Raw genomic sequence first — 18,011 nt, 5'->3', positions numbered from 1 at the left:
ATTAAAAGAAACTGACACGTTATGAATAGAAAACAAATGTGTAGCGTTCAAATAATTCAACCCATCAAACATGTGAGTTAATATGTAGCGGTGATTGATTCGGGCGTAATGAACGTCAATGCAGGGACTAGTTCGCCAGTACGGCGGAGGGATATGTACCCCGCCTCTTCTCTCCTTCAATGCAACTTGTCTTCGTGATCTGGAGGGCATGGGAGAGTGTCGCGGAAGGCGGCGGAAAACTTGCAGAAAATCCTTCTTTCTAAAAGTTGGACCAAACGCGCGACTGTCTCTACAAACTAGATGAAACCCAACCCGAGGTTTGTAGCCTGGGTATTTTTTTAACGTGCATGCGGTGATGTTCGTAAAGGAGATTTCAATGGAGTTGCACGGTTCGCGGAGATCACTTTCGCTGGGAGGGTTAGCTAGGCTATCAGCTAGCATAGCTCAACTTCGCTGGTGAAGTTCAAAAAAGTTGACGGAATGGGGGAAGACAAGGAGGATTTACTACTGTGTGTCTTTTTATGCGTTTGCGCTTCGCTGCCCTTCGTACAAAACAGTGAAATGATCGCAAAAGGAGACAATGGGGAGGAGTTTGAGTTTTGCGATTTTTAACCAGTTTCTTGGTAAGTTTTGTAATGTTAGCAAAGCTAAGTTAGCAAATAGCTTTCTCGCACCATGACATAGTTGGCGTCCACTTGTGTGTAAACGAACATCCCGATGAGTGTTTTTCTTTCTTCGCGTTGCATTAACTTTTGGGGTGATCTGTTCACAGCTGTTCGGGATTTGTGTGAGGCGAGCTGCGTTTCTGTGAATCGCTCTTCCTAGGGGTGGGGGGTGCTCCCCACCACTCGCCAAATCGTTCTTCCATATTGTCCATTTTGTAAACATGGAAGAATTGAGTGAGTCCGTTTCGTAATTTTCACATTTGAGGGTTATCTTTTAACCTGTAATGCAGCGGACCAAGCTAATTGCTTTTTTGAATAAAACAACAGTATTATTGAGCAAATGATTATCATGCTGCAGGAAAAGGGAATGTAAATTTGGTCCTTAGTGTTTGCTGGTGCAAACTCAAGGAGTCAGCGCGAAGTGTTATCAGTAAGCAGAGAAGATGAGTTTTATCTCCAAGGTTGGTCATCCAGATGCACATCACTGTAGTTATGTTAAGACGGCTCATATCAACGATCCCCGTACAGAAAATATTCGGAAATGTGTTAATGTCGAAATTTGTAACGTCATAGCTCACCTACGATGAATCAGCCATGAATCACAAATAGGCGTGACGTGAGTAAAACTGACTGAATGTTCGATCAATTTGGTGAATGTTACGAAAGGGAATATATATATATATATATATATATATATATATATATATATATATATATATATATATATATATATATATATATTTTTATGGGCCAGTAATATCATGTGTATGCCTCCGTGCCCATTGGAGCTTTTCCAACATTTTTGTGTGTGAATGTAGAACAATGAAGCGTGGACAGCTGTGTGCTGTAAGGGAGGGATTGAAGCAGGAAACAGCTTTTGGTGGTTACATCCTTTTCTAGCAGGATGGCTTTCACAAGCCCCCAGACGGCAGCTGAAGGCTACACGTTTGATTGTTTGCTAAATCTGCATCATTTATCAGCGCCTCATACAGTGGAACCTTGAAGTTGAACTCAATCTGTGTTTGATGTAGACTGACTTCCAAATAGTTGACATTTGTAGAATCTAAACACAGTTGTTATTTTCCCCCCAAAGCATTTGCAGTGGGGCATCGATGAAAGTTAAATTTGGGCTATTTGCTGGTCTAATATACAGTAGGGCTACAAATTATTTGGTTGATAAATCGATGAATAGGACTTCTTAATGAATGGGTTTGTTTTTTCCTTTTCCCTTTATTAAACAAAAATCGAATTGGCAGTGAAAAAAATGTTCCAACAGTTATTTTTTTATGACTTGGCCGATTAAGTGTCAAAAGTATATTTACATGAATGTAGTAATCAGCTGTTGATTAATCATTGCTCTTTTAGCATTACAGTCAATCAATGTCTTTCTAAAGCTATATTGGTCAATCGCATGAGGTATCGCATATATTTTTCAGATCAATACCAGTATGAGTACTCCACTCTTTAGTCACCGATACCAAGAAAGAAACACTGAAAGATAATTTTGAACACACATCCAATCTAATATAATGATTCCTTAAAATTGCATGCAATTATTGCCATTTTTTATTCTTCAAATTTTTCATTTCCGATTTGTTTTTGTAAAACTGCTACAAGAGAGATGCCGATGCTAGATTCAGCTGCTATTCTGATTACCAATTCCTTGAAATATAACCAGTTATTAGCCCAATACAAATACATGGAATCCATACGTATCCATCCCCATTTTACTAAAATGTTTTTTGTTAAATTTTCTGATTGGTGATCAGCTCAAAAATCCAGTTTTTTTTTTTTAATATATAATAAAATCGTGTGAAATATATAGGCGACAGTAACGTATGAGTTTTGAATCAGTTTTAACAAACTCAACATTCATAGCTTGAGCACAAATACTGTAGCTATTGATATATTGCATATTATTTGTCAAATACTACGATTAAAAAGTAACTACAGTAAAATAAACACGTCTTGTAACCCACCCAGTCAGCATTCTTTTTTTACAATTTCACAAATTTTCAATGGTAGATTTATTTTTAATGGTCAAACAAATTAATTTGGTTTAATGCCCAGCTCTAAGATGAACAAAGATATATTTGTATTTTTTTTTTCGCTTTTGATGTGTTTAAAGCTTCCATGCTACTTTTTAATATATCAATTCAACATGTTCAAACTTGAGTTGTTGCTTTGCAGAAGCAATCTACCGGATAGTCTTTCAAGTTTTGCCAAGGCTATTAGAGATAAAAATGCGATGTAAGAAAAATGAAATACTTGACAAAGACAGTGAGTTGCATTGTTAGGTATGGTTTGTCTCTCTGAAATTTGACCAAGTATGCTGCTAGTGCTTGGCTGTTTGTCAAATAATCAGGGAATATTTCACATGGTAAACGTATGGGATATTTTTTGCAGGCGTCTGATGGATTAAAAGCACGTGGCAAGCGCGAAGGAGCTGGATGTTGACTGGAAGCACTGCAAGCTGCTTCAGCCTGTCTGTCGGACAGCGGCCTTGCTCTTCTCTCGGCGTGACCCCACCCCTTCCCTCCTTCCATCGGCGGCTGTGACCCTACTCCGGACAGCTTGCTGCAGGGCCCTTCCTGAGCAGCAGCAGCTGCGTCCTGCTCGCTGACTCCTCTCCCTCCCCTCCTTCCTGTGCTTGGTCAGACAAGGCCCCTGCCTCTTCTCTTCCCCATCTCACCCTCCGATCGAGTTGTACGCGCACTCTCAACGAGGGCCTTGAGAACCTCGTGATCCCTCTGCAGACTTTCTCCCTGTTGACCTGCCCTGGTTTCCAGCATGACTTCCATGTCCAGTCTTTTTTCATTTACGAGTCCAGCGGTCAAGCGCCTGCTGGGCTGGAAGCAAGGAGATGAAGAGGAGAAGTGGGCGGAAAAGGCCGTGGACGCTCTTGTGAAAAAGCTGAAGAAGAAGAAAGGGGCAATGGAGGACCTGGAGAAAGCCCTCAGCTGCCCAGGACAACCCAGCAAATGTGTGACCATTCCTCGATCGCTGGACGGCCGACTCCAGGTTTCGCACCGCAAAGGTCTGCCACATGTAATATACTGCCGGGTGTGGCGCTGGCCAGACCTGCAATCCCATCATGAGCTCAAGCCCCTGGAGGTGTGCGAGTATCCGTTTGGCTCCAAACAGAAAGAGGTCTGCATTAACCCGTATCACTACAAGCGAGTGGAGAGTCCTGGTAAGCACACTTTCAGGTCGCCTAGGATTTCTTGAAAGGTTTTGTAGATTCAAATGCTGTGCTATTGTGTCCGTGTGTGGACCATGACGAATTATAAACCTTCACATTCACCCTTGGCGTGCAAATGCACAGAAGTGGTCTGGCCTGCTCAGCCGCTCCCTCCATTGCACAGAAAATCGATAGGACGAGCTCTTATTAGATGATGTGCCTCTGAGACTCCAGAAGGGTGTGGCATGAGAGAGTGTCTTTGGAAACATCTCAAAGTGCATCACACATTAGCTCGCTCGGGCCATTAATCAGGATCCCTACTTGGAGTATCTGATCAATATTTAAGCATACACATTTTCATTAGCCCCAGATTTTTTTTCTTTTTCACAGTGTCTTTTATGGTTTCTGATCTATAACCCAGGCATAAAACACAAGTCATATAATCTCGCAAGCGATTCCATTAGGGTGTTTTCTAAAATTTTAGTCAAATCTGCAGCTGCTAATCTATTACAACAGTGCTTCTAAAATTGGGTTAAGTGAAGGCACTTAAAATTTAACTGCATTTCTACAGGTATCAGCAAATGTGATTGCTTTTTTTAACACTGTGGCAGGAACACTACATTTTTCTTTTGAAATTAAGAGCAAATTAATTGGAACATGAAGCCTGCTATTTTGTTAATGACTCTTCTGCAAGTCTTTTATTTTTATGTGGATGTGATTATCAATAGAGACACTGCTGAAAAACGTACACCTCGAACTACCACTACATGTAGTTCCAAATTTTGTTGAATCAGACAGAGATTGCACTACAGACTTTGTATCTGTTTTGTATCCCACCACTGCACCCCAAAAAAGTTTTGCCCTGGTTTGAGAAAAAAAAAAAAAAATGTTGCGAACCACTGGCCTATCAGAATAACCGTTCTTCCCCCTTTTTGTTGGATCTGCCATCTAGTGCTCCCTCCTGTTTTGGTACCGCGCCACAGCGAGTTCAACCCACAGCACAGCTTGCTTGTCCAGTTCCGCAACCTGACCCACAACGAGCCGCACATGCCCCTGAACGCCACCTTTCCCGAATCCTTCCAGCAACCACACAGTGGGGGCAACGGCACCGGCGGTGGGGGTGGCGGAGGCTCGTTTCCCATCTCTCCCAACTCTCCCTATCCTCCCTCTCCAGCCAGCAGTGGTACTTATCCCAACTCTCCTGCCAGCTCGGGGCCCTCCAGTCCATTCCAGCTCCCAGGTAAATGGGTGCTGAAATGTCTGTGTTGCAATGCTTTAAAGTACTTTACACTCACTATTTGACGGTTGAAATTAGAATTGCAATGATTTGACAAGATTATACAATCAAGTTATTTTTGATCATTTGTTTGTCATTTAAAGACCCATAATTGCTCAAAACCTCAGAATTTTCTCCTCTTGACAGTTATCAAATTGCTTTAGTTATTCATGAAACAAACTAATTATAATTGTGTTCAATCCAAAGAAATAATCTACAAACCGACGCTTTTTTTTCCTGTTATGGACCACAACAATCAATTTTTAATATTTTAATAAAAGGGATGTAAATTAAAAAGGTTTTAGCTTCCTAGATCAGGCGACAAAATTGACTAATTACTTATTGACATAACATTGGTTGCATCCCGGATCCCATATATAATGTTCACAAACTTGAAGCCCAGTTTGTGAATCAAAACAATATTTAAATCTTAAACGTGGACACGTGTGGACTGAACCATCTATTTTGCAGTCTCACGTTTTCTTAGTAAAGCTTGAAAAAGGTGGTCCGTCTGTCGATACAAACAGTTCATATTGCATCTCTGTCGGGAATAGTTGGCATGTGGCTGCTCGGCAGACTGGGACTTGCGAAATCTGACACCTTTCTGTGGGACTGATAGTATGATGATTGTTCGGATCTGGTGTGTGTTTTCGCGCAAGACCAAACATTTACCGGTAGCAACTGGCTCATCCTCACTGACCGCTCTATCACTCACCCTCGCTTGTCCCAGCTGACACCCCACCTCCAGCATACATGCCTCCCGATGAGCAACTGGGCCAGGAGAGCCAGTCCATGGAAACAAGCAGCAGCCTCGGACCACAGAATATGGTCCGAGGAGGTGGGTAACATAGTCAAAATGACTATTTCTTTGCCCGTAGTTTAAATGAATAGCATGTGTGTAACGCTACGGTTTCTATTTTAGACGTGCAGCCCGTGGAGTACGAGGAACCGAGTCACTGGTGCTCTATCGTCTACTATGAACTCAACAATCGTGTGGGTGAGGCTTACCACGCCTCATCGACCAGCGTGCTCGTGGACGGCTTCACCGATCCGTCAAATAACAAGAACCGCTTCTGCCTTGGGCTCTTGTCCAATGTCAATCGCAACTCCACGATTGAGAACACCCGGCGGCACATTGGCAAAGGTACGACCAACAGCGGTTCAAAGCCTTTGATGAAACTCTTAACGATCAGTTGCGTCTTCCACCAGGTGTTCACCTGTACTACGTCGGCGGCGAAGTGTACGCCGAGTGCCTCAGTGACACCAGCATTTTCGTCCAGAGCCGCAACTGCAACTACCATCATGGCTTCCATCCCACCACTGTCTGTAAGATCCCAAGTGGCTGCAGCCTGAAGATCTTCAACAACCAGGAGTTTGCTCAACTTCTGGCTCAGTCTGTCAACCATGGCTTCGAGGCCGTTTATGAGCTTACCAAAATGTGCACCATCAGGATGAGCTTTGTTAAGGTATGATCATCACGCTAAACCATGATAAAAATCCACTTAGTTATGAATGATCAAGTTGTATACATTTTTGATCCACTTTTTTAACTTTCAGCCGCACTTAGCAACACACAATTTTCCTCCTCCAGTTAAATTTCTGCTCTTGAATTTTCGTCTAAGATTAAAATGCACGTTTGAGTCAGCATGGTTTGCTAAAATGTGATCAGTAGAAACGGCAACTTTGTCGGGCTGTTGGCGTCTGCACTGATAGCAGGCGGCTAATTTATGCTAGAAGCAGCGATAACACAGCCTGAGGCACTGGTAAACGCTGGCAACATGTCTATCATCGCAATTAGTAGTTTGTTAGCGCCATGAATTGGCAATTGAATGTGATTTCAGAACAACGTAGTGTTGTTTGTAAGGGGAGGTGCGAGCAACAGTTGCAGTAGAAAGACTAGCCAAGCTCTTAAACTGCGACACGCTGCCAGTAACAACAAAACAAAACTCTACCAAGGCATTTGTGGCCATGAATTATTTAGTGAAGTTGTGAATTAACGTTTATTTTAAAGTTGGTCTTCTCACCACGTTTCAAGCGTGTTTTTCTATCATGCGGCGCATTTACAACCGTTGCAATTTTTTTCTGGGCAAGAAAAAAATAAGGTGAACATTTTTTTCTTGGAGGAGGAGAATTTTAGCGACACAAGTTGAGAAAATGCTTTGGAGTCATTTCTAAGGACATTCTCATTCCAAGATCAGTTCAACAGTTTTACATGTCTCCAATTTGTCACAATCTGGGAACTGTCACCAGCAGATGAAAGGAAATTGGTTAAGATGTTCAGGAACAACTTTGGAACTACCAGGCCTCGGGTTTGTCTATGAAGTGCAAACTGCTGGAACACAAGTGTTACTGTATGCAGTGAATCAAGTTATTCATTGCTGTGGACTGAGAGAGTGCCTACAAAGACAGAATGCCCTGCTTTGGAAATCGAAACCTTCATACGTCACTGAAAAATTGCAGCTGTCCACAAGGAAGACCAAATGCTTTATAAATACCTTTTTATAGTTGGACAATACAAAGACTGAGCTGTTTGTCCACAATGGCAAGAAGTAGTGAAAAGTCAGTCGAGTTCTCAAACAGTAACCACCATCAAGTGAAAAGCAGATATGATAATGGGACGCATCATGTTCTGAGGCACAGTACACCTTACTGCCATTCAGTCTATTCATCAGTGTCCACTGCAGTGTACATTTGTTTTGGTTCTACTGCTTCTGACTTGAGTAAGCCTACAAAGTCTGAGTTGTTTCAGTTAAGGACATTCTGGTGTTTCCAGTGACAGGTCAGCTCTTTGGTTTGGATGCATTTAACTTTGTCCATTTTGTATTAAGCAAACTGCAAACAATGGCTACAAATGAGTATGATGGGTCTCAGGAGGAGATTTAGGCACTATTCGGAAAAGTCTTGTGCCTCTTTCGAGAAAGAGACACAGCACCCCAGGAGTTATTTTGAAAACGGCAACCCAGATGCAGACCAACTGAGAGATGTTCACTCACTCTGCACCCAGAGCTAAAAGATTGAGTTGTTTAACTGGTCAAAACCCATTAAATGAGAACAACACAAACCCAAATCGGGGAATCGTGATGATTCGGGACACATAAATTTGACTGCTTTAAATAAATGTCTTCATATTATGACCTAATTCATCTGTCTTACCTGGTTCCGTATGTCCAGGGCTGGGGAGCAGAGTACCACCGACAGGATGTCACCAGCACTCCCTGCTGGATTGAGGTGCACCTGCATGGGCCACTGCAGTGGTTGGACAAGGTCCTGACTCAGATGGGGTCTCCCCTGAATCCAATCTCCTCTGTGTCCTAATAATAGAGAATTTGGATTAGACTTTTTTTTCCCCTCCCCACTTCATTTTCCGCCCCCTCTATCTGCAATTTTAATTTAAGGTGGTCTTAATGGCTGAACTGTTTACACTTGGGAAGGGACATTGGACTGGATCTCAGCTACAGCCACAATCTGTTGTTGAAATCTTTCCTGTTACTTGGAGAAAGACAAGAAATCCCCAACTGGCAGTGATGCCACGCCTACGTCATTCGATGGTCTTCACCTTGGATACATGCAATTTTAATCTCTTTGCATCTATTGGTTACTCCAATTGTTTTTACTTCTCTGTATGTTTAGTTCTGAGTTGTGGCGCAATCGACAATTGATTCAAAATGTCTCAATGTAAAAAATGCAGACATGACAATTTAAGACTCAGACATTGCAATTGTCAATCTTTTAGTGGCTAATTGTAGAAAGAACACTGAGCTACTGCCTCTCTAATCCGATAGTTTTTGATGTGGGAAATGGATCGTTGAATAAATTCTTCATGCCATGAGCTTAACATCATTGTCAATGTTACACGTGTTGCAGTAGAACTAGTCAAGTCAAATCTTACAATAGATATTTTAGGAGTGACTTCATCTTCCATACCCACTCTGTTAATATTGTGCACTCGGATTATGTAGATGTGGAGGCGTATATTAAGTACTGCCGTGGCTTACAAGACATTCTGTTGATGAATGACTTCATTAGCTCTATTGAATAAACCGGTTATTTGGTTACCATGTATTTGTTTACCTCTTAAATAAACTTGAGACATCAAGTGTTGGGTTTATTTCTAATTTACCAATAGAAGATTTTTAAGGAAACTCAATTCATATGGTTAACTACATTTGCTGAAGAGACCCTAAATCTTTGCTTTACTTTTAAATAAGAATCCATTACTGCAGATTTAGCAATCTATTTTCGTTTTAATTTGGCCCCGTCATGGTTTTGAGGAACTGAAACCTACCGATTTGACTATCACATTGCTCATATAGAAAACGATGGGTTTTGGAAGGGTATACTGTATATAGTCCTGAGACTCATTCATTTGAGCTAACTCATTAAGTAAACTAGTGTGCTCAGGTGAGGACATCTGGTCCTTCAAATGATGTGTTTCAGTGGGTGGGGATGCAATTAAAATGCCGTCTTGTTGAGTCACAATGGACAACAGTGGACACGTGAGGGGTAAGGAACTAAAAAAGTAAATTTTCACACAAGTCGTTGGGGGGAATCAACCACCATTCAAGTCAAAGCCAAAAGGTAAAATATTCTCGGCTGCGATATATTTTCCTGTATTGACCTTTAGTGATTATATTTGACTACGTTGCTGCGTTAAACCAATTTTGTACCGGGTCCAAATGCAAGGTAAGTTGGTGTTGACTACACGTTCACAGAGTAACGTTCTAATCGATTGAGCTCATAAAGAGCCTGCCTCATAATTTGACCACTAAGTGCTTACTTAAAAGATAAAAAAATGACGAGTACTTGCACACAATCGTGTTGTAATATCTTATTTTGATTTAACGTCAACTGTAGAGTGGTAACTTCCCATTGGTCCACGTCGAGGTGTACCGTAATGCCCATAAAACAAGTTTTGACGTTTATCCATTGTACCATAACCAGAACTCTAAATTTTTGTAAATAGAACACCAAACTGCCTTACACGTTGTGTCGATTTTTGATTATCCGTAGAAACTAATAGTTGTCGTCGAAGGGCGTAATAGCATTACTTCATTTATTGTTGCGTCGAGTTACCGTAAAAGCCGGATGTGATGTGGCTGCCAGACAGCAAGCCAAAGATAAACACGTAGCCTGAACAAGAGGGGCGAGAACCAGAAATATCACTGGAAGGCTGCTTTCAATTTTCGAAATGAAGTGATTTCTGAAGACGTATACACCTTTGGAAACGAGGAAACACTCTTCTTGCAAGCAAGGAGTGAGTCTTCCGTATACTTGGGTTCGGTGAGTTCCGAAGAGCACTGACAGCTGTAATGCTACCGGCTAAGCTAGCTCATGTTAGCTGGCATTAGCTAAACATCTGATTGATTGCCTGCAGTTTGTGTTACTTTACGACATAAATACACGTCACTTAATTCAACGTGCAAGATTTGACGATTGCATATTTTCCGTCGTTATTTTATATGTCTGTACCTAAGCTTAGGACGATCTAATTGTTCAAAATGTTGCTTCCTAAATTAAGTAAATCGAGATTTTACCAAAATGTTGTCGTGTATTTGCGTACAAGATTGTTTGCATGTAACCACCATTTATCAGGCAGATCTTTGACATGTGTTGATAATCATATCATTTTTACGTGACAAATGTTAAAAAATGTATGACTTATTAAAAAGGGCCAATAGGGGTTGAGATTTTACTAGTATTACTGAATATCTGAAAAACTACATAACGGACGTAATGATACGAATTAATTACAGCCATAACGCAAATCAACAGGTATCTCAGTTACACAAAAACATGAATTTGAAAATTTAAATATGAATTGAAAACGTGATAGAGTAACCTTAATACCTCTATATAGTTTTAACTAGTGTTTAAAGGGGCCGTCACATGAAAACTCAACTTTCTAGAGGATAAGAGTTGATTTTGTTCCAATGTTGATTTCTCACCCAAAACACCCCAAAAGTATTATTTTGTTTTATTGATGCATTTCTTCGCATTCTTTGCTTATTCTGCGCTCTCACAGCGGCCCCACCAGTGCAAATAAAAACGTCTTGAAGGTGGCTTATAACGACAGGAGCGAAACAGGAGCAATTCTCAACTCCCCGAGTGTGCAAGAAAAAACACAGACCTTATCCACGTCTTAGTTTTGTTTTGGTTCCATAGCTGAGGAGGGAGATTTTTCACCGAGTCGGCCAGGCAAGCACCAACGTTTCATTTATTAGCTACAATGTTTTACAAACGCTGAGGTGGCCAAAATGAGCATACAGCTGGACAATCAACACCGGAACTGAATGATTAACCTGCAGACCCACGAGGACTGATTTGATAGAAGGAACGCTTGTTAGTTAGAGCGGTGTAGGGACACCGCTTTGCATTTTAATATCAGTAAAACGCCAGTTTTTGGCCCCGTTATCCATGCTGTTGGAGTAGTCTTAATCTGCCACAAGCCTCATGAGGACAATAGGTCAGGATGAGGGATGGATAAATGTTTCGCAGCCGGCCAGCTGCAAGGGGGTGTGGCAGCTACACGGTAAGAGCAAATGAGCAGTTTCTCTTCCTGGTTAGCATGATCGGCACCATAAAACTCATATTTAATAAGAAATGAAACCGCCAATGCACCAAACATGAGTTATATGCACATGTTACACTGTGGAAAATACTTAAATATGGTCCCTTTAAATATAATGTAACAATTTAGCGAAAATAAGGGGTAGGACCCAACAAGTTCTTGAACTTCTTCTTACACCTTTTGAACATGTAAATTACTGAACTGTTATATCTATTGTTGCCCCCCCCCATTTCCTGTTGTATTGTGTTTATATGTTCAATAAATCAAATCTACGAATGAAAACATTACATTCTGCAATTTTGACTCCAGAAGCTGCACTTGAGTCCAACATGGTGCGGGCAACCTTGGTAACCGTCACCAGTCTGGCATTGACCGGTGCCGTGGTGGTGCACGCTTACCTCCTCAAACACCAATTTTACCCAACTGTCGTCTACCTCACCAAAAGCAGCCCCAGCATGGCGGTAAGGCGATGCTCGAGTAAAATACAATTTAATTTAATTTATTGGTGTCTTAATGGGTGACAGGTTCATCAAGCAATTACTTTTTTTTAATGTGTTTTTGTAGGTGTTGTACATTCAGGCTTTTGTGTTGGTGTTTCTTCTGGGAAAATTCATGAGGAAAGTGTTTTTTGGACAACTAAGAGCTGCAGAAATGGAGGTTGGTCGAATATATGGATGACATATTTAAGTTCATGTTTAGTAGATATTGTCAAACGACAGTATAGAAACAAATGCACGATTTTTGTTGTTAAAAATAAAACTGGTGCCATTGATTTCTCTCTCCGATCAGCATCTCATTGAGCGTTCCTGGTACGCAGTGACCGAAACGTGCCTGGCCTTCACTGTATTCAGGGATGACTTTTCCCCACGCTTTGTTGCCCTTTTCACCCTTCTGGTCTTCCTAAAGTGCTTCCACTGGTTGGCTGAGGACCGCGTGGACTTTGTAAGTGATCTCAGAGAATTCTGTCATCTGTCATAGACATAAGGTGTTGCTCTTAAAAGTACACTGGAAGACGGTGTTGAATTTGGAAAAAATACACGGTAAAAAGATGATTGTATTTTGAATAATGGAATATGAAACTACGTGTTTCAGAAATGATGCATGTTTTTAATTTTCTCTCTGTTCTTTTAGATGGAACGAAGTCCAAACATATCCTGTCTTTTTCACTTTCGAGTGTTATGTAAGTACACGCCCTGTCAGCGAAGATGTTCTTTGCGAAGATGTAATTTTTTTTTTTTTTTAAAGGGGACGTCAACGCCCCCGCAAAAATCTTTTAAAAAAATATATGTGACCCCGCTAGTCGAAACAGGGCACTGACTGACTTTGTGGAATATGAATTAAGCAGCAAAATCCACCTGTTTTTATCCATCTTGGTGCAGCCATTTTGCCACTTAGCTTGAAAATGACATCACAGATGCTCAGGTAATGACCAATCCCAGCTCACCTGTTGTCTGAGCTGAACCGTAATTGGTCGTTACCAGAGCCCCTGGCAACTGCAATGTCATTTTCAATCGACAGCAAGCAAGCGGCAAATGGGCCGCTCCCCCTGAAATGGATAAAACAGGTGAATTTTGTTGCTTAATTCATAATATTAATCAGAATGTTGTGTTTACACTGGCGGGATCACATATCATTTTGGATCGACTTGCCCTTTCTTGTCATTCTCTATTGCAAAACCGAATATATACACTTTCGCTCTTAAGTTACGCTTTTAGTTTAATGACAAGCCACCGTATGCATTTCACTGTCAAGCTACCTTTGCGTGAACATTTTAGAATTTAGGATTCTCATTTCTGCCGATCTCCAGCACTCATGGGGCTCCTGGGAATCTTGGACTTCCTTTTTGTTTACCACGCGTGTCAAAGCATTATCACCCGGGGGGCCTCCGTGCAGCTTGTTTTTGGCTTTGAGGTTAGTCAACTTACAAAAAAAAACAACCAGAAAATTAGATTTGAACATGATGTGCTTGCTAAATTAAAATGTGCCATTTTTGCACACTTCAGTACGCCATCCTGTTGACCATGGTCTTGACCATGTTCATTAAGTACATCCTGCACACTGTTGACTTGCAAAGTGAAAATCCCTGGGACAACAAGGCTGTCTACATGCTCTACACAGAGCTCCTCACTGGTAAACTGTGTGCTTTTTACATCGCAAAAGTTGTTTATTATATATTGGTTTAATGATCATGCATAATTGTCTTTTTCAGGTTTCATCAAAGTTCTCCTGTACATTGCCTTTATGAGCATTATGATGAAGGTTCACACTTTCCCCCTTTTTGCCATCCGGCCCATGTATCTGGCTATGAGGTGAGGAACCTATACACTTCATACATCTATACTTTTTTTTTTTTTTTTTTTTTTTTTTTTAATCCAGGTGATGACAATAGAGAACAGATTTTCATCTCTGGTGCAACCTTTCTGATTTTTTTTTTTTTTTTTTTTTTTAAGGCCAATATTGATTATTAGACAAAGGAAGCTGATATTTGGAGTCAACATTCATTTTCAGTAAAGCGGAAAATATTGTCATCAAACAACATGTGGTTGAAATGGTTTGAAGCATACTTTATGAAAACCAACTTTTCAGATTTGCATTATGCTATTATTTTTTAAATTTAGACATCTTTCCAAATCTGAACAAAAAGCTCAGTTAGCTCCCACCATCATCAGCACATCTTGAAAGTTATATGAAAACTCCAGCAATAAAATAAGTTCTTCAACAAGAAATGTTAAAATTTCAACTTATTTTTATTTTAATGTCAAACAAAAAGTGCAGTGTTTTTCTAGTGTCAACAGAATCTTTTGTAAACCTAGAAAAATCAAATAGTTCAAATCATATAAACAACTGCTTCCCCAAGTTAAGAATTTTAAAGGGATCGCTTGATTGTTATCAGATTTAATTCACAAAAAAGGGAGCTGCCCATCGGTCTATCATATTTTGGGGAGGGAATGAATTAATTGTATTTGTTTGAATGAGGAAATGTGATTTTCATGGAAGCATTTTGCCTTACAAGGTGGTCACTGAACAATTCATTTAGTTAAAACCTAGTCAAAACAACTTTTAATCTCATTTACGCTTATTTCCACCTTTGACTTGGCATGTTTTTTTGTATTGCGTGTGTTTTCACCTTTCAGACAATTCAAGAAAGCTGTGATTGATGCGATAATGTCTCGGAGAGCTATCCGCAACATGAACACACTGTGAGTAAAGCAATCTCTGACTCAGGGATGTTATTTTGTAAATGCGGGTGGCTTGAAAAATTGAATGCTCTTACGTGCAAGCTAAAATTTTAGAGCATACGAAGCTTTTTCTTCCCCTAGTTGAAATAAAATATGTGTGGTATGGGGAAAAGATGTAGAGTGCGTGTTTCTTTTTTTGCCAAAAGAGGCTTATCCGTACAGACAAATGCTTGCATCACTATTTTGTCAACTAAATGTAATTTACTTAAGAGCCAAAATAGTCAATTCAGTGTCCTTTTTTACTTTGTGTTTGCTCATCAAGGTACCCTGACGCGACCCCTGAAGATCTGCAGGCCTCTGACAACGTTTGCATCATCTGTCGGGAGGAAATGGTCACTGGAGCAAAGAAACTACCTTGCAATCACATTTTCCACTCCAGGTAAATTTCACAGTATACTTTGAATCATACGGTTATGGTATTGATTAATTTGTAATAAATAATGACAAAAGAATGTTCCTTGCATACAACTGCCGCTTACATTCAAAAAGAAGTTATTGAGAACAATAGCTTGTGTTTGCCTCTGCATGCAGTTGCCTGCGTTCGTGGTTCCAGAGGCAGCAAACGTGCCCAACCTGCCGCATGGACGTTCTCCGGGCGACTAACAACAATCCGACCCCTAACCCAGCCCAGGCTGCAGCCCCCGCTCCAGCGGCAGCTGCGCACGCTCCTGCTGCCCAGCCAGTCAATGGTAGATGATGGAGGAACAAAAATTCCATTCAGACTTAGATTTGGCATTAAATTGTTGCATTCTTTTCTAGTGGCCCCGGGTATGTTGCCCGGCTTCCCACCGGGCCTCTTTCCTTTCTGGGGTCCATTTCCTGGCATGCCTCCTCCGGCCGCCGCGGCCCCCGCCGCGGCCGATGCACCGCAGGGCAACACGGAGGCGGCGCAGGCGGCTGGTAGGTCACGTGATGTCAAGCAGCCACATTGACAGTATTACTGAGTGTCTTTGTTTCTGTCAGGTTCCAGCCCGCCCCCTTCGTCCAGTGCGGACCCGACTACAGCTGCCGCTCCTGGTTCATCCATGCCGGGATTTCCATTCTCCATCCCTCCCCCTCCCTTCCCAACTGCACTGTGGCTGCCCCCGCCACCTCCTCCTTTCAGTATGCTATTTGTATTTGCAGCTACAGTGCAACACTGACCAGTTTTCATGGAATTGTTGTGCAAAACGGCCCTCTTGTTTGCGCCTTCAGTGTCGTCGATGCCCCCGCCTCCTCCATCTCTGTCGCAGCTGTCTGAGGAGGAGCTGAGAGAGCTGGAGGCGGAAGGCCGCCGTGGCCTGGAGGCCAGGCTGCAGTGTCTCCAAAATATCCACACCCTGCTAGACGCGGCCATGCTCAACATCCACCATTACCTCAGCACTGTCGCCACGCTCACGTAAGCTGAACTCCTACTTCGAGTTTTACGACGGCAATAGATGAAGCTGTTCTAGAACATTTTCTAACTCCGTAGTCCTCCGAGGTCTGACAGCAGCACGGGAGAAGCCAGCGGGACAAACCGTTCCACTTCCTTCCCCGCTGCCGGCGCGAGCGAGGGCGAGACAAATCAGGAGAAAATCTCCTCACTCAGCCGTAAGAACTTTCACTCGACAACTTGTCAAGTTGACGATTCCGTCCCGTTTATCACGTGATGCGCTTCTTTGTGACCAAGCGAGCGGAGCTCCAGCCCAAACGTCCGAATCCGCTTCCGCCTCTTGGGATGGCGACAGAAGAAACAAAGCGGATGAAGGATCAGAGGAGGAGGACGGCGAACCCAACGCCGCTGAGCTGAGGCGGCGGCGGCTTCGCAAGTTGGAAACGGCACCACTTGCGCAAGCAGACGATTGAGCCGATTGGAGGCAAATGGCTGCGGACCGACGGGAGATCTAAATATTGATTATCTGTGCCCAACTTCCAATTTGAGTCGGACTCAAGATGGGGAGGGGGGTTATGCCAGGGGTTCTTTTTCCACTCCTGAATATGGCTAAATAATAGCATGTTTTTTTTCATTGTTTCACTAAGGACAAAGAATAGTGAATGAATGGCCAGATGGCAATGGTAAAGTGAGAAAGAGGCGTTTGTTCAGTTAGGTGACAAAAAAATGTTTGGGTTAGTATTTGGTAGTTTGGCTATGATTGGGCTCGATGCCTGCGGGCTTTTTTTTCCCCTTTAACCAGCTGGCTTCAGTAGATTTGTCGCTTGTTACACAACACAGTGATCTTAGCGGATCTCGAAGGAAAATGAATCGACATATTTTCACCCCTTTACAGATCAGCACTCTTTGTGTCCTGTTTTTTTCAATATTGAACAGATTTGAATGTGTACATACTGTATAGAGTTTTATTAGGGTGATCTGTACATAAAGGTGAATAAACAGTGTGACATTTTCTTTTAGGCTATGTTCAAAGTTAATTCCAAGAGGTTTATCAATAAAATGAGAATGAAAGGTGCTAACCGTTTTGGCATTTTGAGGACTGATGGAAGAATAATTTTATCACAGGTCAAATTGCAATTATGGATTCTCAAGTATTTGCTTTGACCACAAAAGTGCGGCAGGCTTGATCTGGCCGCTTGGCACGTAGTTAAGACCTGAGGCAGTTTAAATCCAACAGGGACTAAAGTGGCAAAAAGACACTCCTAATCGTATCCTCAAATATTAAGGATCTTAATTTGAAAGTTATTAAATCTTATAGTACCAATGATAGCATTTTAAGTTAGCTAGCGCCATAATGAACAACACAAGTAGTACATGTGCTAGCAGAGCTATTAGCATTCGCCTAGTCTTTATCAAAAGCTAGCATTCTCATGCCCAATTATCACACAATATGACATTTAAGGAGTAAAAACAATTGAACCGTGATTACTTTTAACCACATTTCTTCAAAAATATATTTAAAAAATGGCGCGTTGTCCTTACGCTCTTACCGGTTCTCAACATTGTCAGTCCATTCGAAGGAAAACAGCGAGTATCAATATCAGCGTACTCTTCGTTGTCCTGATAAGCAAACATCTTATTACTGATGAGTTAATAATTAAAAAATAATTTTCACGTCCATACCGTGATGTTGCTTAGTAGTCACAACGCACACCTGACGAGTTTCAA

General features: G+C 41.7%; 2 protein-coding genes across 2 annotated transcripts; both read left to right on the top strand.

The window, feature by feature from the left end:
* The first annotated feature begins 163 nt into the window (after positions 1-163).
* smad5 (SMAD family member 5) lies at positions 164-9,218 on the top strand. Its single transcript, XM_088430791.1, has 7 exons — positions 164-317; positions 3,072-3,858; positions 4,799-5,086; positions 5,853-5,960; positions 6,045-6,266; positions 6,332-6,588; positions 8,294-9,218. Exons 2-7 carry the CDS (start codon positions 3,456-3,458, stop codon positions 8,435-8,437), a joined length of 1,422 nt encoding a protein of 473 aa, XP_088286917.1. The 5' UTR covers positions 164-317; positions 3,072-3,455; the 3' UTR covers positions 8,438-9,218.
* A 989-nt stretch (positions 9,219-10,207) lies between these two features.
* On the top strand, positions 10,208-17,297 carry syvn1 (synovial apoptosis inhibitor 1, synoviolin). Its single transcript, XM_088430783.1, has 16 exons — positions 10,208-10,402; positions 12,000-12,151; positions 12,255-12,347; positions 12,480-12,632; positions 12,822-12,870; positions 13,498-13,601; positions 13,694-13,820; positions 13,900-13,999; positions 14,825-14,890; positions 15,192-15,308; positions 15,461-15,618; positions 15,689-15,829; positions 15,893-16,033; positions 16,124-16,307; positions 16,383-16,501; positions 16,581-17,297. The coding sequence occupies exons 2-16, from the start codon at positions 12,020-12,022 to the stop codon at positions 16,754-16,756; spliced, it is 1,860 nt and encodes a 619-aa protein (XP_088286909.1). The 5' UTR covers positions 10,208-10,402; positions 12,000-12,019; the 3' UTR covers positions 16,757-17,297.
* The last annotated feature ends 714 nt before the right edge of the window (positions 17,298-18,011 follow it).

The sequence above is a fragment of the Hippichthys cyanospilos genome, chromosome 13, assembly GCF_059441005.1.
Source record: "Hippichthys cyanospilos isolate Australia breed blue-spotted pipefish chromosome 13, RoL_Hcya_1.0, whole genome shotgun sequence".
In the NCBI taxonomy this organism is placed as follows: domain Eukaryota; kingdom Metazoa; phylum Chordata; class Actinopteri; order Syngnathiformes; family Syngnathidae; genus Hippichthys; species Hippichthys cyanospilos.
This window is presented reverse-complemented; position numbering and strand designations above follow the sequence as displayed.